The 16,065-nt window shown below is 38.4% G+C and overlaps 1 protein-coding gene across 2 annotated transcripts; it reads left to right on the top strand.

Annotated features, from left to right (window-relative positions):
- The first annotated feature begins 2,076 nt into the window (after window positions 1-2,076).
- On the top strand, window positions 2,077-13,965 carry tmem248 (transmembrane protein 248). 2 transcript variants are annotated; one of them, XM_053332325.1, is made up of 7 exons: window positions 2,077-2,385; window positions 3,957-4,115; window positions 5,885-6,173; window positions 9,093-9,243; window positions 10,362-10,545; window positions 11,930-12,073; window positions 13,342-13,965. In XM_053332325.1, exons 1-7 carry the CDS (start codon window positions 2,383-2,385, stop codon window positions 13,360-13,362), a joined length of 951 nt encoding a protein of 316 aa, XP_053188300.1. In that variant the 5' UTR covers window positions 2,077-2,382; the 3' UTR covers window positions 13,363-13,965. The 2 variants fall into 2 exon arrangements, with proteins under 2 accessions (XP_053188300.1, XP_053188299.1); XM_053332324.1 differs by having other exon boundaries at window positions 11,930-12,111.
- Window positions 13,966-16,065: the final 2,100 nt, after the last annotated feature.

Genomic DNA, 16,065 nt, shown 5'->3' with positions numbered 1-16,065 from the left:
AAATAAACATTTTAGCTATGGATTATTGTTCCCCATTACTTAAATGGTAAGTATGACGGGATCTTCTACTAGTCAGTATGAACAGGAGGAATGACTACAGCAAAAAAAAACTCTAAGTGTTTTAAGACAGCCTTGAAAAAACTGTGAATCTAGGCTTTAAAACCTGATGTTAATAGCAAAGGGTTAAATCTCCACTAGGAAAGGAAAGCTGTAGCTGCTGTGTAAACGTGTAACTATGGTGGGAGACCATCACTATACTGTGACAACGTGTGTGGCTAATATTTGAGATTAAACCAGCGTCTGATCATTGCACAGAAGCATAAATAATCATCAGTCTTGCACCCTTTCCAGTAAATGCACTGAGAGGATTGGTGTAAATGTGTTGGACTGGTTTAATTAAAGCTACTTGCAGTGTAATTCCTGCTAATTCAACAATTATTTCCGATTATATTCAGCAACTATACCAGCTAGTTAGCAAATTGGTAAGTTAGTAAAGTCACTGCATTAGCTACATGAACCATTTTTACAAAATACTACGTGCACGTCTGATTGATTGACACGATGGCAATACTTAGGCTAAGTTGATTAGCTTTAGCCATAATGTTACTCCCTCTGCTCCACACACACATTTAGACAAAAAGCTAAAAGACTACACACTAACTCTCACAAATAAGTCGCACACATTTAACTACTGTACCTTGTTTTAAAAAAAAAAGCTTCAGTAAGATATGATAGCACTGTTTAGACTGCAGCTCCTCTTCATTGTTGTTAGCTCACAGCTCAGCGACGTCAAGACAACCCCAATTACGTCAAAAGTGGAATGGTGAACTTCCGGTTTTTTGTCTGCGAAATAAAATCACATATTGCTGTTTAAGTGCATTATTAGATATTATAATCTGTTTAAAGTTAGTTAAATGGGCAGCACCTATAGACTGAACTCTCACTACTCGTATAACCACGATAGGTACCCTGCATTCATTTTCTTTTCTTTTTTACAAGCAACATGTATGCTTTATTTTGAATTACAAATCCCACGTTTCCGGTAAGTCTCTGGGAAAACGCATTAACTTGACACAAGGCTACGAGCGTGTGTTTCAGTGGGCTCACAATGCTTGTTTGACTACACAAGCAGGCTAAAAACCTAAAGACTTGCGGAAGTGACATACATTTGCATTCTGCCTGATGGCCAGCAGGAGGAGACTCCACTGGCTCCAAAATGAAGTCTGGTTGTATGGAAGTCTATGAGAAAATGACCCAAACTTACTTATCACTTGATTTATTGCCTCAGTAAAACACTTTCCCAATGAGTTTATGGCCCGAATCGCAAGCCTTCTTCAATACAGCAAGATCTTCGTTTTGTAAATGATTGTCCTATTTAGAGTAAAATAGATGATAAAGCAGGGTATGCTTTGGGGCGTGGCGGGCTACCATGTGATTTTCAAGTCTCCACCATGTATATACATATATATTATTACTATTATTATTTATCTTCACTTTAATCTGTGCAATAACAATATCATCACCTCTGGTATATTACCACTCTATACCAATACTACTGTAGTGCTGTAAATAATGTCACAATTATTATTTTTTTATTATATATTTCTACTATTAAAGTTATTGTATTTCGTAGGTATGTTGTTCTTTATTCTTTATTATTGATGCTCTTCTATTTTTACTGTCCACTTGCTGCTGTAATACTGCAATTTCCCCATTGTAGGACTAATAAAGGGATATCTTATCTTATCCTAAATAGGATAACTAGTAATCTGTAACCTATTACATTTCCAAAGTATCCTTCCCTACCCTGAACATCGTAATCAATCACGTGAGGTGCAATATTATTATTATACACAAGCGCACAGCACACAACTCTTTTATTTCCGACGGTACCTTAATGCAGCACAAGCCTTAAAAAAAAAAACTGTAAACACATTGGACGCTCGATTGTCGTCTACGTAAATTACGTACATGTACACATCATCCAGTATTCGAACGTGTGATTTTGTGCGTAGATTCCACAGAAATCCCGAGAAAAAGCGGCGCTGCGACGCTTCCACTACGCAGTGCGGGTACGTACGCGTAAAGGAGATGTCGGCAGGGAGGACCCGGATACATTATTATTGACGCTTTTCCAAGCTGTGCGCATGAGATATTTCTCACCAGAGCAGCAGTAAACAACTGAGCAAAGAGGATGGGAAGGGGTGCCCGCGGTGTTTCTTACGCTGAAAGCCTGGCTGTTTCCACCCAACACCGACTTTCGCTTTTCAGCCGTATATCCAGGAGGGACTAGCGAGCTAGCAGCACAAAAGCTACTGCCTTTATTGTGGCCCTCAACCAACCTCCCAGCTAGCATCCGTCGCATGCATAAAAAGAGAGAAAATGGTGAGCACAGTTTATTTGTTGTTTCTCTCTTATTGCGCAGCAGGTAGTGTTGCAGTTTGACATCCATTGTTGTCACATCTTTTGGAGCAGCTGTCAAAAGGGCCAGGTTTGCTATGTTAGTTTATCCTGCTGCAAGGTTGACAGCTTCTGTCACCTGGGCTGCAGTGTCTTTCTTGAGAGCCAGACTCAACACACCAGACATACCCAGACAACCCCTCCTCCCCCCGCCTGCAGATAAAAGTTACCCAGTTTATATTACTTATTTTATAAAGCATGCATTTAACCCCTGGGTCAGTTTAAGCCTATGAAATTCTGTAATTCACCTTGTTTTCCCAACAAAATGTCAACTTTTTGGGGGTTGGTAGGAAGGAGGATATATCATTAGTAAGTTGCACATGGGTCTAAAAAAGTAGAAGTGTTATGGAAACCTTTCTTCTAGTTTCATGCTTGCATACAGATGAAAGTATGAAGTATGAATGATGATGAATGAAGTATGAATCATAAATGTTTTGCATGAAGACTTATCTTGTCTCCCTTGCCACAATGAGTCTGTGTTAAGTGGTCAGAGGGGTGGGAGATTTTGGTCTTTTTTTGACTAAACTTTAAAGCAATTTATTTTTTTAAAGTGGCTTGTCAGTCCCTATCTCTGCCCCCATCTAGTTCCTTCTCTCTGATCTGTATTTTGTGCAGATGAATTAGGAGAATATGTTATATACTATGAGTCATCCTCATCATGTGTATTGTGCAATACCCTGATTTTGAAGTAGATAGTTGTAACACACGGGTTGAATAACCTTGCTGAAGACATGTTGGTTTAGATACTTTAAGGTCACTTCCAAACATGTTTTTTTTTTACAAAAAAGTTCAATTATTATGTTAAAATCCTTAAAATGCCATCTCCTCTGTCTTCTGCTTAACACAAATTGCCACCTACTTCACTATAAAGTCCATTCTCAGTGTTTTTTGCACTGGAGGCTTCAAGTTTATACATCACACTGAAGAAAGTTGAACATTGGATCAACATTGACCTCTAAATTAGTTGTGATGTCACAAATCGTGCATGCAGGCCCAGCCTTTGAAATCAGACTGTCAGCGAGCACAGAGAAACTTTCCACTTTCAGCAGGTGAATGTGAAAACAGCCTTCAAGTGTCAAACTCTGCACAGTGAAGCTCACACATCCAACTGTAGGAGCAGGAGGGAAGAAACACTTAATACAATTTATATAAACCAACCATTTAACATAAATGCATTTTCTTGACCTTTTTAAAAGCAACCAGTTTATTGGATACATTGAGTGGGCTTTAAGGCAGCTCTGCTGGCCTATGCCCCATTAAATCATCACACCACTACCAAAAGCATCTTGCAAAACCAGTTGAAGGTGCTTGTAGAGATGTTAACAACACACAAGATCCAAATACCTGAACGAGCCTAAAATGACTGTAACTGATGAATGTCAAGCACTTAATCACAGGATGTACTAGACTAAAAATATATTCAGTTGGAGATATGTTTTCAAGATAGCTAAATAAGTAATTTTGTCTCATTTTGTGTGATTTTTGTCCTTATGCAGGTGTACCTGTTAAATCCTATAGAGAACCTGAGAAGCTACATCAACAACCGTCCACCGCTGGTCATTTTTATGATCAGTGTCAGTGCAGTGGCCATCGCCTTCCTGACCATCGGCTATTTCTTCAAGATTAAAGAGATCAAGTCTCCAGAGTTGACAGAGGTGAGACGCACCCACACAGAACAAACAGATTAAACTATAGGGTCTGCTCCATTTATCACTTCACAAACACAAGTAAAATGTTGTCATTGCTAATGCTAAATATCAGTTCATGACCTGTGTGGCTTACTTTATACCACAAGAATGCATTTGCTCAAAAACTTGAACCATGTTGCCTTTACCCTATGACTTATTCAGAAGTGGTTAGGACTGGGTATCAGTACTCGATACCTTCAAGGTAGCTACAGAAATAAATCGATACCAAGTAGGAACAAAACATGTCCTGTCAAACGATACCTGCAATCGATCCTTTTTGCACCCAGAGCTAGAAAATATGACTATTTGTATGGACTTGCTCACAGCCAATCAACACAAGTGTTCTTGGATTTAATGCGACGTGTGATTTGCCCACTGCCACAGCAGCTACAACCCATCTGTGGTGGTGAATTTGAGTTAGCGCGCTTAGCAGCTCGGCAGCCAAGATGACACCTAAAAGCTCTTTCAGGTTAGTTAAGCTCTACACGCCTGTTACGACGGATAAAAGCAAGTGCTCAAAATGTGTAATGGGTATTTAATGTAATACTCAATTGGTATCGGCATCACTTTAAGGGTACTTGGATTGGTACTGGTATCATCATTTTTGAAACGATAACCAGCCCCAGAAGTTGATCAGCCGATTAATGACGAGCCGTTAAAAGTTCTTCATTTTGCTGATGAGTGTGCAAAGATTATCGCTGTGTTTATACACAAGTCTTTGGTAATATAAACACACAGGCCAACGCCTCGGATCTTACCTGACTATGAAGCAATCCGGTCAGATCTACTTAAGTAAACAGAGACATGCAGGCATCATTAGTCTTTACAGAAATGTTCATTCAAGTTGAGCAACTTTGTGTCTCGTATAGTAATCTTGTTGAATTGCTTATATTCTATCAGACACAAAAAAAACCCAGCAACAAGATAAAATCAGCATTATATATCTGCCATTGGTCGTCTTTTATATATTGGCATAGGCCATTTAAAAACCAATATCGGTCCACCACTACTATTTATCCTTTTCTACTCTCACCCAGTTGAGTCTGTAAAGATAAAATGAGCAACTAATTATAGTCTAACAATTAAGAAAACTGGGTTCTCTTGATACACTCTCAAGTCAATCACAAATCTGCCTCGGGGGTTTTTACAATCAATAGAGAGATGCAACATCCTTACTGTGTTTAAGTTTTGTTTATGTTTTAGTCTCCATCTGATACTTAGAACACGATTTTAATGGTTTTAAGGTCCTAGATATGCCCGACATGATTCCTAACTTCCTTCTTTGTGCAAAACTTCAGTTTTCAATCATGCACAGGTCGACTTTAAATCACATCAGTTAGCACTAATGTGCACGTTGCTGAAGGGACCGTCTGGAGAGAATAAGAAGTCTAATCAAAACCAGACACGGGGAATGTGTGTGCGTGTGTGTGTCTGGGTGTCTGTGTTGTCTCCAATGCTGATACAAGAGACGCATTCATGGAAATAAACCTTTCCATGTGGATCTCAACAGGAAGCATATGTAAATAAAAAACCCTGTAGGCCATAACATGGAAAATGGATTGTGAGTAAACCAGTAGATATGATACAAGCACGATAAGGTGTTTCCTGTCAGTACAGCTTAATAATATAACATAAATAAATATGACTTCATTGACACGTCAGAGCCAGATGTTAATCAGGTAGAGGATGTTTAGGAAATCACAGCTTATTGTTCTGTGCCATGTTCTCTTTCTCAGGACTGGAACACCTTTCTGCTGCGCTTCAACGAGCTGGACTTTTGCGTGTCAGAGAATGAAACGATAAAGCACGGCCTGAACGAGTCGACCACGCCAGAGAGCATGGTTGTTACCAGCGGTCAGGCTCGTTCCAGCACCCAAGTTCCCCTCCTGCTAGAGGACTCAGGTCCCATCAACATGTCAGTCCCCATCACCCTCACGTTGGACCCCCAGCGCCCATTTGGAGGATACTCTCGCAATATCACCCACCTGTACGCCACAGTGCTGGGACAGCAAGTCGGCCTATCTGGTAAGTTCTCTTTCACATTAATAGTTTTATTTGTTCTGGGGTCAGTGTTCAGAAAATCAGTATTTATGTTTATTGGGATATCAAGTAACACCTGATTGACAATGAGAATATAGAGAAGCCATATACTTTAAATGTATTATTGTCCCAAAAAAACAATATTATGATTGCTCCATTTGTCAAGAGAAACATGTGCTGTATGCAGTCCATAATGTCTGCACCTTACTCACATGGATTGTTTGTGTGTGACTGCTGTACGGAGGTTATTCACTCCTTTTGAGGGTGGGAGTTTATCCTTTGTGTGGTGACTCCTATATATTTGGGCTTCTGCATACATCGTGTCTGCATGCTTAGGCTTGTGTTTGTGAACGTCCCCCTTTTTGTCTCCTGTGACAACACACACTCAAAAGGAGAATGTGTTTTTTTTTTTTTTTTCTTGCTCCGCCACCTCTGATGTGTCCTCGCTGTGCCAACCCACTGAGAGAAACTTTTTAAAAGGATGCAAGAAATCACTGCGACATTGAACTTAACAGATTCCTGTCTTTCAGGTTTGGCCTTTAAACAACTAAATGGCAAACTAAAGTTTTACACCTCAAACCAAAAGGCTTTTAGCAGCTAAGTGTTGCATTTCTCAGTCAATACCAACCTTGCCGTTTTTTGTCTCCGTCTTTGCTGTGTGTGGAACTAAATCATCTGAAAATGTGGAAGGCAATGCAATCACTTTTCACTTACAACGGTTGATAGTTGGGCAAACATACTTTCATCTTTTCCCATGATGGTCACCTTTTGTTTTCAATTATATAAACTTTTAAGAGAATAGACTGAACTTTGGGTGCACTATGTGGAGAGCAAACATAGGTGTTGTGAGGACAAACTGTTGCATTTCACCATTTTATGACTTTAACTTACAACTAGGAGCAGATGAAAATGAATATGCTGTGTTGATGGCTCCATTCAAAGGGGATTAGACTCAGCGGGAAAGGTCACATTTCTATTTAATCCCATTCAGATTGGCTTTGTCCGTGGTTTTAGTCCTTCCTTTTGAAGATGTTCTAGCTTTGAACACACTGATAATTTCACCCCAGTTGCAGATAGAAATCTTGATGTTATTATTGAATACTTTGGCTATATAATGAAAGTTGAGCGTGTTTGTCTTTCACTTTGTGGTGGCTTAGTTATTATAGGCTTAGCTGCGTGCCCCCGTATTAAAATTAAAAGCCACTAGAATGATTGAGCAAAGTAAATGGAAAGTTATGCAAATGTTTTATCACACTGAGCAAATAGTTTTGTCAGTTTGGACTTCCACTGAACAAGAGGTGAAGAGAATATATTGAGGAAATGTTTACCTTTTATTGAAGCGTTGTGAAATCAATCCATCAAAACTAAAAGGTGTTTTCCCTCAGTGATAGTGCATATAGATTACATAATAACCTACTGTATATAAATATGTACAAATCTTTTGTTAGATTGATCAGCATGTCAAATTTAAAGGGTTTAAAATGTGAGTAACTTGCACACTTTGCAACAACATTCTGCTTTTAATCCATTTTGAGAGAATAGATTAGAGGATTATGGCAAAAATGTCTAAGTGGTGTTGCCATAAAAACTTTGTACCAGATAATTAAACCTGCTTAAAAATGCTAAATTCTCAATAAAACACCATATCAACTGGTTTTACATGATCTTACAGTATAACTTTTTATATTAAATAAAGATAATGGAATACAATTGTTCTAAATATTACATTTAATCTGGGGAATCATGGAGATCAGGAAACATTTCCATTATTGCTAAATGAAGTAATTATTAGTATAAGTCCACTTAAATGCACTGTAGGTGGATAAAATATTTAATATGTATAATTCTTTTATGGTTACACCATTTGACATTTTCAGGAGCATTCAGTCTTACTTTTGGTAAAAAAAATGGTGCAAATGTCATTTCAAATGACATAAAACCAACAAAAATACAAAATGTACATTTTAACAAACCTGATGCTGCTTTTAAGACAATATTTTAAGATATTTATGAATTGCTAAATTTGCCAACACTTGTTTGTCATTGATCTAAATACTGACATTATCTCACTCATCCTGAATGTTTCTCTAACATTTAAAAAACAATTTATTTGTTTGATTATTTCATTTATTATTTACTTGAAAAGTTTCATACCTTATTTTTGAATTTCTCTCATGAAAAAAGTCACCTTTTAGAGGAAGAGTTCCCCATATGAAACACATACGTGACCATTGTATCTTCCAAAGTGAACGAGCTGCAGCATCACAAAGCCGCAGCATGACGATTTCAGCAAAGGAAGAAAAATAATTGTCAGCAGGCAGTGAACACCATATGAATATGACTGGATATTCCTGGGATGGGTGTCAAACACGCCCCACTTCTCCGCCTTTAGTATAGAGAGACTCACGATTGTATCCTCTTGGATACATGTTTATGTTGACACAGCCCACATTCATCCCCAGTCACACCCAGGAATCCACTTAGTTTGACTGATAATCTTCTAATCCCTGGTTGCAGTTTCATAAATATTGCACGAGCCCACAAAATCAGTCTGTCATTGGTTATTGGGGGGAGTAGCCCTGGTATGACATCAAATACCGCTGCTCTGGCTCTCCCTGCTCTCCTGCTGTGGGAGTTGTATTCATACTGTTTAGATTGCTCTAGGCTCTAGTAATTGCCTGAGAGCTGGGAGACGCCATGTCAGCATAACAGTTACAAGGATGAGGATATGCAAGTTCAAGGCTTATGAACTGAGTTTGTGTATAAAATATAGAGCTTACTAGAGATGTTTTTTCTTTTAGGGGTAGTTTGAAGCTGATGAGTAAACATGTTAATCTTATATTAAATCAGTCATCTGCTTTCATGGTGCTCTCATATGTTTTTGTTTTTTTTGTGTGTGTTTAGGCCGGGAAGCCCATGAAGAAATAAACATCACTTTTACCCTGCCTGTATCCTGGAACTCAGACGAGTGTGTTCTGCACGGCCACTGCGAGCAGGTGGTGTTCAGCACTTGCATGACCATCACAGCAGCCGGCAATATCTTCCCAGTCACAGTGTGAGTTGGATTGGCTCCCTGTCTTACAGCAAAAACACTTTATATCTCTGCACAGAGCAGGCTGTTACCCACAAAATCAAATATTCTCATGTTTTCTCATTCACATAATGTCTGACAGTATTTCGGGTATTACTTTTAGTCCTTCCATACAATATATAATCTAGGCCAGTAGTTGGTAGTATCTGAGTATGAAGGTTAAACACATAAAGGTTAACAAAGATAAAATATGTTCAGATTCGTCAAAATCTAAAAGCTGAAATTCATAACTTCATAAAGTGTTATTAAAATATTATACAGTCTTGTCGACTGCGTTGTTGATATTTAGTTTAGTTTAGTTTAGTTTAGTTTATTTGGATCTCCATTAGCTGTTACCCAGGCAACAGCTACTCTTCCTGGGGTCCACTGTTAAGACTGAAACACAGTGCTTGGACTTAAGAAACGGGCTTACTTGCAAGGTCACAATAGCTTTTGTACTGTCACTTATCAGAAGCTGCAAGTCAGAGGCTCATTTAACAAAAGGAAGTTGAAAGAAAGAACTTCAAATTACAGCAGGGTAGCGTTTCACAATCATTTGCAGACAAATTTTCTAGTCCTACGAGGCTGTCGCATGCTCATACTTAAGGAGCAAGTATGGTGTTTGTTTTGATTAATGAAACTTGTAAAAATAAATAATTAAAAAAGCTAGATAACATTTATTTTCAAATCACAGCTTTTGGGAAATGGGTCGCAGTAAATCTGCAGCTTTTTTTTTTGTTTCTAACCCTAACCCAGTCTGTGAAACTTTAATGTGTGTGTGAGTGTTCAGTTGAGAGCTTTATAGATATTAAGCTTTGTCAGATGTGACTCAGTGGTAGTTTTGTGGTAGTTTGTGACTGCTCTCAGAGTGGATGTGAATATATAAATTCGAAAGGTATGCATGGATAATAGGGATAATTTTGCCCCATTGTATTGAAGTCTATTTTATTATTTAACATAGTGTCGCCCTGTAGGATTCAACAGATCGGGTCTTTTCCTTTCTAATATTGAGGAATTATGAAATAAATAATCAAATATTTAACTATTGAGAATTATACAAATTAACCAATATGTAATTCGACAATCTGTGTTTTGCTTTGTAGGCAGCCACCACACTGCGTGCCGGAGACGTACACGAACGCCACGTCTTGGTACAAGGTGTTCACCACAGTCCGCGACTCGGATACCAAGTACAGTCAGGACTACAACCCCTTCTGGTGTTACAAAGGAGCCATCGGAAAAGTGTACCACGCACTCAACCCAAAGCTGACTGTCATCGTCCCTGATGTGAGACACCACCTCTCCTTATTTCCTGATAGCAAATATAATTTTCTAGTTAAGTCACAGTTTTTATTTAGTAAGAATTTGTGGATCTGTCTTTTCAACATTTTCATTGTAATGTCTCAATTGACTTCCATAGTAGCAGCTGTGTCAACAAAACTAAGAAAGCTAAGCTAAGAAAACAAGATCCACAATAATAAGCACCCATATGGTGATGCAGTAAATACGGTTTTATTTAGAACTTAATACAGATTGTGAGGACTATATTATTCAAAACTTCAAGTATTAAATCATAAATCAAGATTTATCAGCTGAGAGATGAAGTTCTTTCAAATGTCTAACTCCTTTGTCTTGTATTCCTCATCCTTAATTATTCTTAATTTCCCATTTTCTATTCATTTTTCTTTCTTATTAAATGCATTTAAAAGATACAATGCAGACCACAGTGCTGCAGTTGTAGAATAACATTACATTGTTTAATTCATGAATGCTATATTTATAATGAAATAGTAGCACAGCACAACACAAAACAAGAACTACAGGAAATCCCCAAAATAACCAATAACTCCAATGACTGTGTTTAGGAACTATCGAGTTGTAATTTACAGGTAGACTATGTGATCACTCACACAACCCCACTATTAGACAAGGTAAATGTCATCAAACACAAAGCCCATTATGAAAGCCATTTAGTCTTACTTCTATACTGATGGGCGTAGATTGTTCCAGGATTACAATGATCCCATTGATAGGCCACAACTGGGCTCTGAACGGTCTGGTGAGCCTGAAAACAATTTAAAATACACGCTGCGCCCACACAGTTACCTGATCTCAGCCCACTTGAACACACTGAGGATTCAGGAGTGGTGCTCGAGGCGGCGAAAATAACAGAGAAACAGGTCGACACTTGATGTTTGGTTCCTTCCTGTTTCCATTATTTTATTTAAAAGTGTTGAGTTGGGATTTTTAAGTTATAACAGCAACCGGTACAGATTTGCTGACAGCTCTAAACTTTCAGCAAATCAGCATGCGCAGAGCCAAACCAACATTGAACTGATCAACTTACATGCGTTGTGTGTGTGTGTGTGTGTGTGTGTGTGTGTTTCCAAAGCCTCATATGTCTTATTCATCAGTGCTTTAGACCTAGGTTGTTGTCCAAAAACTATTAAAAACACATCAGCGCTGCACACAGAGCATTGGAGTAAAAGAACATATGTATCCAAACTGTGCAGCGTGAGAAGCTCCTCCGATTTGTAAACTCACACCAAAACTAGTCTTAAGTAGCAATAATCATAGACTTTTGTACTGCATTTTAATTAGCCAGTAGAAATCAAACATACGGCCTTTTCCACAATGAAACCTACAGTGTCTCTTTCTTTTTTCGTCCTAGGATGACCGTTCTCTCATCAACCTGCACCTGATGCACACAAGCTACTTCCTGTTTGTCATGGTCATCACTATGTTCTGCTATGCAGTCATCAAGGGGCGGCCTGGCAAAGTACGGCAAACCAACCCCGACTTCTGCCCTGAGAAGGTACAACAGACACCAGCAGTGCTATATGACGAGAACAGGTAGCTTCAGCCAAGCGTCGTCTGACCAGTGATTGGTCCAAGACATGATCCAATCACACTGCTGATTTTTCTGCTTATTGTCTAAAATATTTTCACATCTCTATGAATATATGTTTGTTTTTCTTTTGTTGGTCCTGCAAGAAGATGACTCACTATGTCCTTGATGTTTAGAAATAAAGAGCTCACATTAATACTGATCATCTTTAACGTATTTTCTAATTATGCTTCAACTGATGATGTTGAATGATTATAGCAGGAGATGTTTTCTGATAACCCGACAAGAAAACCATAAAACATTGTTATGTGCTGCTGATTGTCCTTGGCTGTCAGGGAAGACAGGGAAGTCTTATTGCTTGCTGTAGCTCAACACACAAGCACACAACAGCATCCACACATATCAACTTTCAGCACAGCCACTGTACAGGGAGCCACACTAGTTCAGAGATAAGATAGGTCAGTCTACCCTGACTCATTGTCTGAATCTGGCCAAACACAGCACCCAGGAGAGCTTGCAGCCGGCTGAACAACAGAGTAAATGAGATTATAAATTTGAAGAATTCTATTTGAGGTACCTTTTTTAAATGTCAATTCCAGTGTGAATTGAGACAGATACTTTGCTCTCAAGCTGATTGAAAAAAGATATTTTAGTGATTGCTTCACAGCGGAGGCTTGTTCCCTGCTTATTGAAGGGCTTTATGTACAAAGTTTCATTTATAGTCATTGCTCGAGGGTTAACAGGAGTCCCACTGTAAATACCTACGGTGTACTTTTGATTTAATTATATTCCCCACAGTTAAACACTTTCATTCACTTTATATATTAGAGCGACACTTCAACTGGAGTTACATCCAGGTAAATAAGGAGAATACTGCAGTTTCCTTATTTACATTACTGAGTAACAGAAGATGACCTTTTCACAACGTTTTATAACTTCCTTATAGTTGCTTTCATGAGATATATCTGCAGCCGCCAAAGCCCTGATATGTACTGCTTAGTGTACATAATTGTAGTGTAGGAGTTGTAACTATGCTGCACCCCCACCACTGAAAACCACAACTATAAATCCAGTTTGATTCTTACAGCAAATATTCAGAGGACTTGAACAGTTCTCTTTTTGGCACCATCTGGTGGTAAAATCAAGAATGACACATTGAATGGCAATGACACAAAGGATTGTAACATTTTTCAAGTGCATGCATGCCAAACTTAAACTCTTTTCTTGTCTTGCAGGTGGCACTGTCAGAGGGTTAAAAAGGCATCCGAGATCTGTGTCAGAACTTACCTGTAACATGGACAAACTCAAAGAAACAGAAGAAGTGAAAATACCAGTTGCCTAGTGAACCCTGGAAATACAATAAGGGACACAAAAGCTCTGTGAATGCATTACTCTTGCAACGTTGGGTCTTTCCAACCAAAGATATACAAGTGCCTGTATCTATGGTGTAAATATTTGCAGGAACTCTAATATTCAGTGCAAAACCTTTTTCTTCTTCTTTTTGTCTATTCTTATCATTTTGCCTGAGTCCCCTTGTGCCATGTCAGAACATGCAGTACATTAACAAAGCAGGAGGCCAGACTATAGAACAACATAGCCATTTTTCTAGGAGTCAATTGGTCTCATTTCCAAGCAAGATATTAAAAATAAAAAAGTTTTGTGGCTTTTATCACAAAGTTATTGCTGTAAATGTTTGGATATCTCAAAACTGTGTGTAAATAGGGCTGTCGCAATAACTGCAATATTGCAATACCGCGCTATGTTTGCTTTTTTTTCATGATGCTAGTCCCTTCTTGTTTTACAGTTAAATGCGTGTGTATTGAATGTTAAACCCCAGTCCAGTCCAGTGGCTGTGGAGGACCCCGCCCCCGCCACATGCAGCGTCTAGTACGCTGAGTTCTGTTCATGGGGCTCCACGGAGCTTCCCGGAGCTAGCATCCAAGCTAAGAAGCTGACCTGGCTCCAGGCTCGGAGTGAGCTGACCAGGAGTCGGTGCTTATGCTTGGTAGTTAAAAACACGTCTATATGAATATTTTAGATGTTTAAATTCTTCCGGGTCACGGCGCGGCTGAGTTGGCTGCCATTTAAAGTTGTTTTCCATCAATCACACGATCTAAAAACACACCCAGTCAGATTCCTTTCATAAATCCCAGGTTTAAGGGGACTTGGGTGTAGGACAACGTTATTTTTCCTGCCACAACACAATTTAAAGTGTTTTCCGTGTTTGTCAGGTACTGCTGCTCCATTCAACCAACACATAATCAGACTAACATACCTTAATTATCACACACAATAATAACACATGCTAATAAAAAAGGCGCTAATACTGCAAAGACTGCATATACCGCACTGTTGAGCCACGCTGAATCACCGCAGGGAAATAGCTTTACCACGACAGCACTACCATGATGAGCATGATGTTTAGTCACTTGAAAGATTAAAGTTTAAGTGAGCTAAAATATGCTTAAATACCCGACTTTAGTTATTTGCGTGAAGACGAAACACTTGTGACACGTTTTTTTAATTAAATCTTCAGTATGCACTTGTCATTGCAGCCTTGAAGGGAGGAGAATGAATGTAGCACTTAACAACAGTGTAATCAAACAGTGGTCAGGATTTGGACATGGCATTAATCTCAAGTAACTCAATTTTATTTTTCATCCCCCCCTCCCAAATTAACCCTTTTATGTATTAATATTTGAATGCTAGCACTGTGCACATTAATGTATGAACAGATTACAGTGTGAACAGTAAGATTTCTCCATTTAAAGTTAAATAAGCTGCCAAACGTCCTGTGGTCTGTGATGAGGTTTTTGTTGTTTAAGTAGTTTTTGGCACTCCTTAAAAATGTTTATCTTTCTTTTCTTTTCCTTTGTGGCTTTTTTTTTTATAAGTCACCTGCCTCTTGTCTTTCATTTGCTGCTTGTAGCCCCCCCGCAGCAGCAGTTTTAGTATGTTTGGCTTCCGGACTTATTTGATGTTTCAATACAGTCTTCTCAGTTGCACCTGGATGAAGCAAAACAATATCTTGCCTTACCTGCGGTGGACTTGCTTGCTTGAAATTAGGCGGGGAGAGATCATTTTTCTCCCTTTCCAACATTAACTTGCTGGTCCCTTCTTCCATAGCCATCCTTTCAACATTTCGTTTCTTCCACTATGATGAGCCTGTGGTTTCAAAAATCAAAAAACTTGTGATCTTTGTCCTATTCATGTACTTGTCAAGTGGCCCTTGAGAGTTTTTATGTTTTCTGACTTACTTGTGCTTTCATTTTAAGCAAATCAATATCAGTTCAACGTGTTAAAATGTTTGCAGAGTTAGTGCACCTTTAGATTTCTTGCACATTTTGTGTTATTTGCTCCTGTGATGTTTTCTTTTCTTTGTCCATGATCACATGCGGACAGTAATGTAATGAGCTAAATAAACCTTGTACCAGTTCAGCTGTTGCTAAAATTAAATAGAATTATTATTATTATTATTATTATTATTATGATATAATTAATATATTTATGTTTAAATCATTTTTATTTTTTATTATTTTGTAGTAAAACAAAATGTGCAAAAAAACTCAGTGTGCTAATAATGTGTATGAGTGAGTTTGGGAAATGTGAAAAATGAAAGGCGGCTTTAGACTGTGATTCTCTCTCATGTCTAAATAATGAATATCGAGCTGACTCGGCAAAGAGACGACACACACGCTCACTTCCCCTGTTATAACTTTCACATACGATTTCACATTTGCACATTTATCACCTGAACTGTGACTCTCATTGTGTTGCGCTGAATCTCTCATTGTAGCTTTAAAAAGGATAAATAATTTGTGGTTCCTATTTTTTTTTTTTTTTTTTGAGAGCACGGCCGACTTTGACAATCATTTATTCTAAAAAAAAATGTACAGCGACACATATTAGATTTGCAATAAATAAAAAAGCTGTGTGCTGTAATTTGACACAAATGCAAC

The sequence above is a fragment of the Scomber japonicus genome, chromosome 13 (assembly GCF_027409825.1).
Source record: "Scomber japonicus isolate fScoJap1 chromosome 13, fScoJap1.pri, whole genome shotgun sequence".
NCBI classification, from domain to species: Eukaryota; Metazoa; Chordata; class Actinopteri; order Scombriformes; family Scombridae; genus Scomber; species Scomber japonicus.
The sequence above is the reverse complement of the archived record's forward strand: the minus strand, read 5'-3'. Positions and strand labels throughout refer to the sequence as shown.

Excerpts from the sequence above, each read along its gene's own strand:
- tmem248 (XM_053332324.1), top strand. Across the intron at positions 4,116-5,884 it reads AGTCTCCAGAGTTGACAGAG|GACTGGAACACCTTTCTGCT; the intron begins GTGAGACGCACC and ends TCTCTTTCTCAG. Across the intron at positions 12,112-13,341 it reads GTGCTATATGACGAGAACAG|GTGGCACTGTCAGAGGGTTA; the intron begins GTAGCTTCAGCC and ends CTTGTCTTGCAG.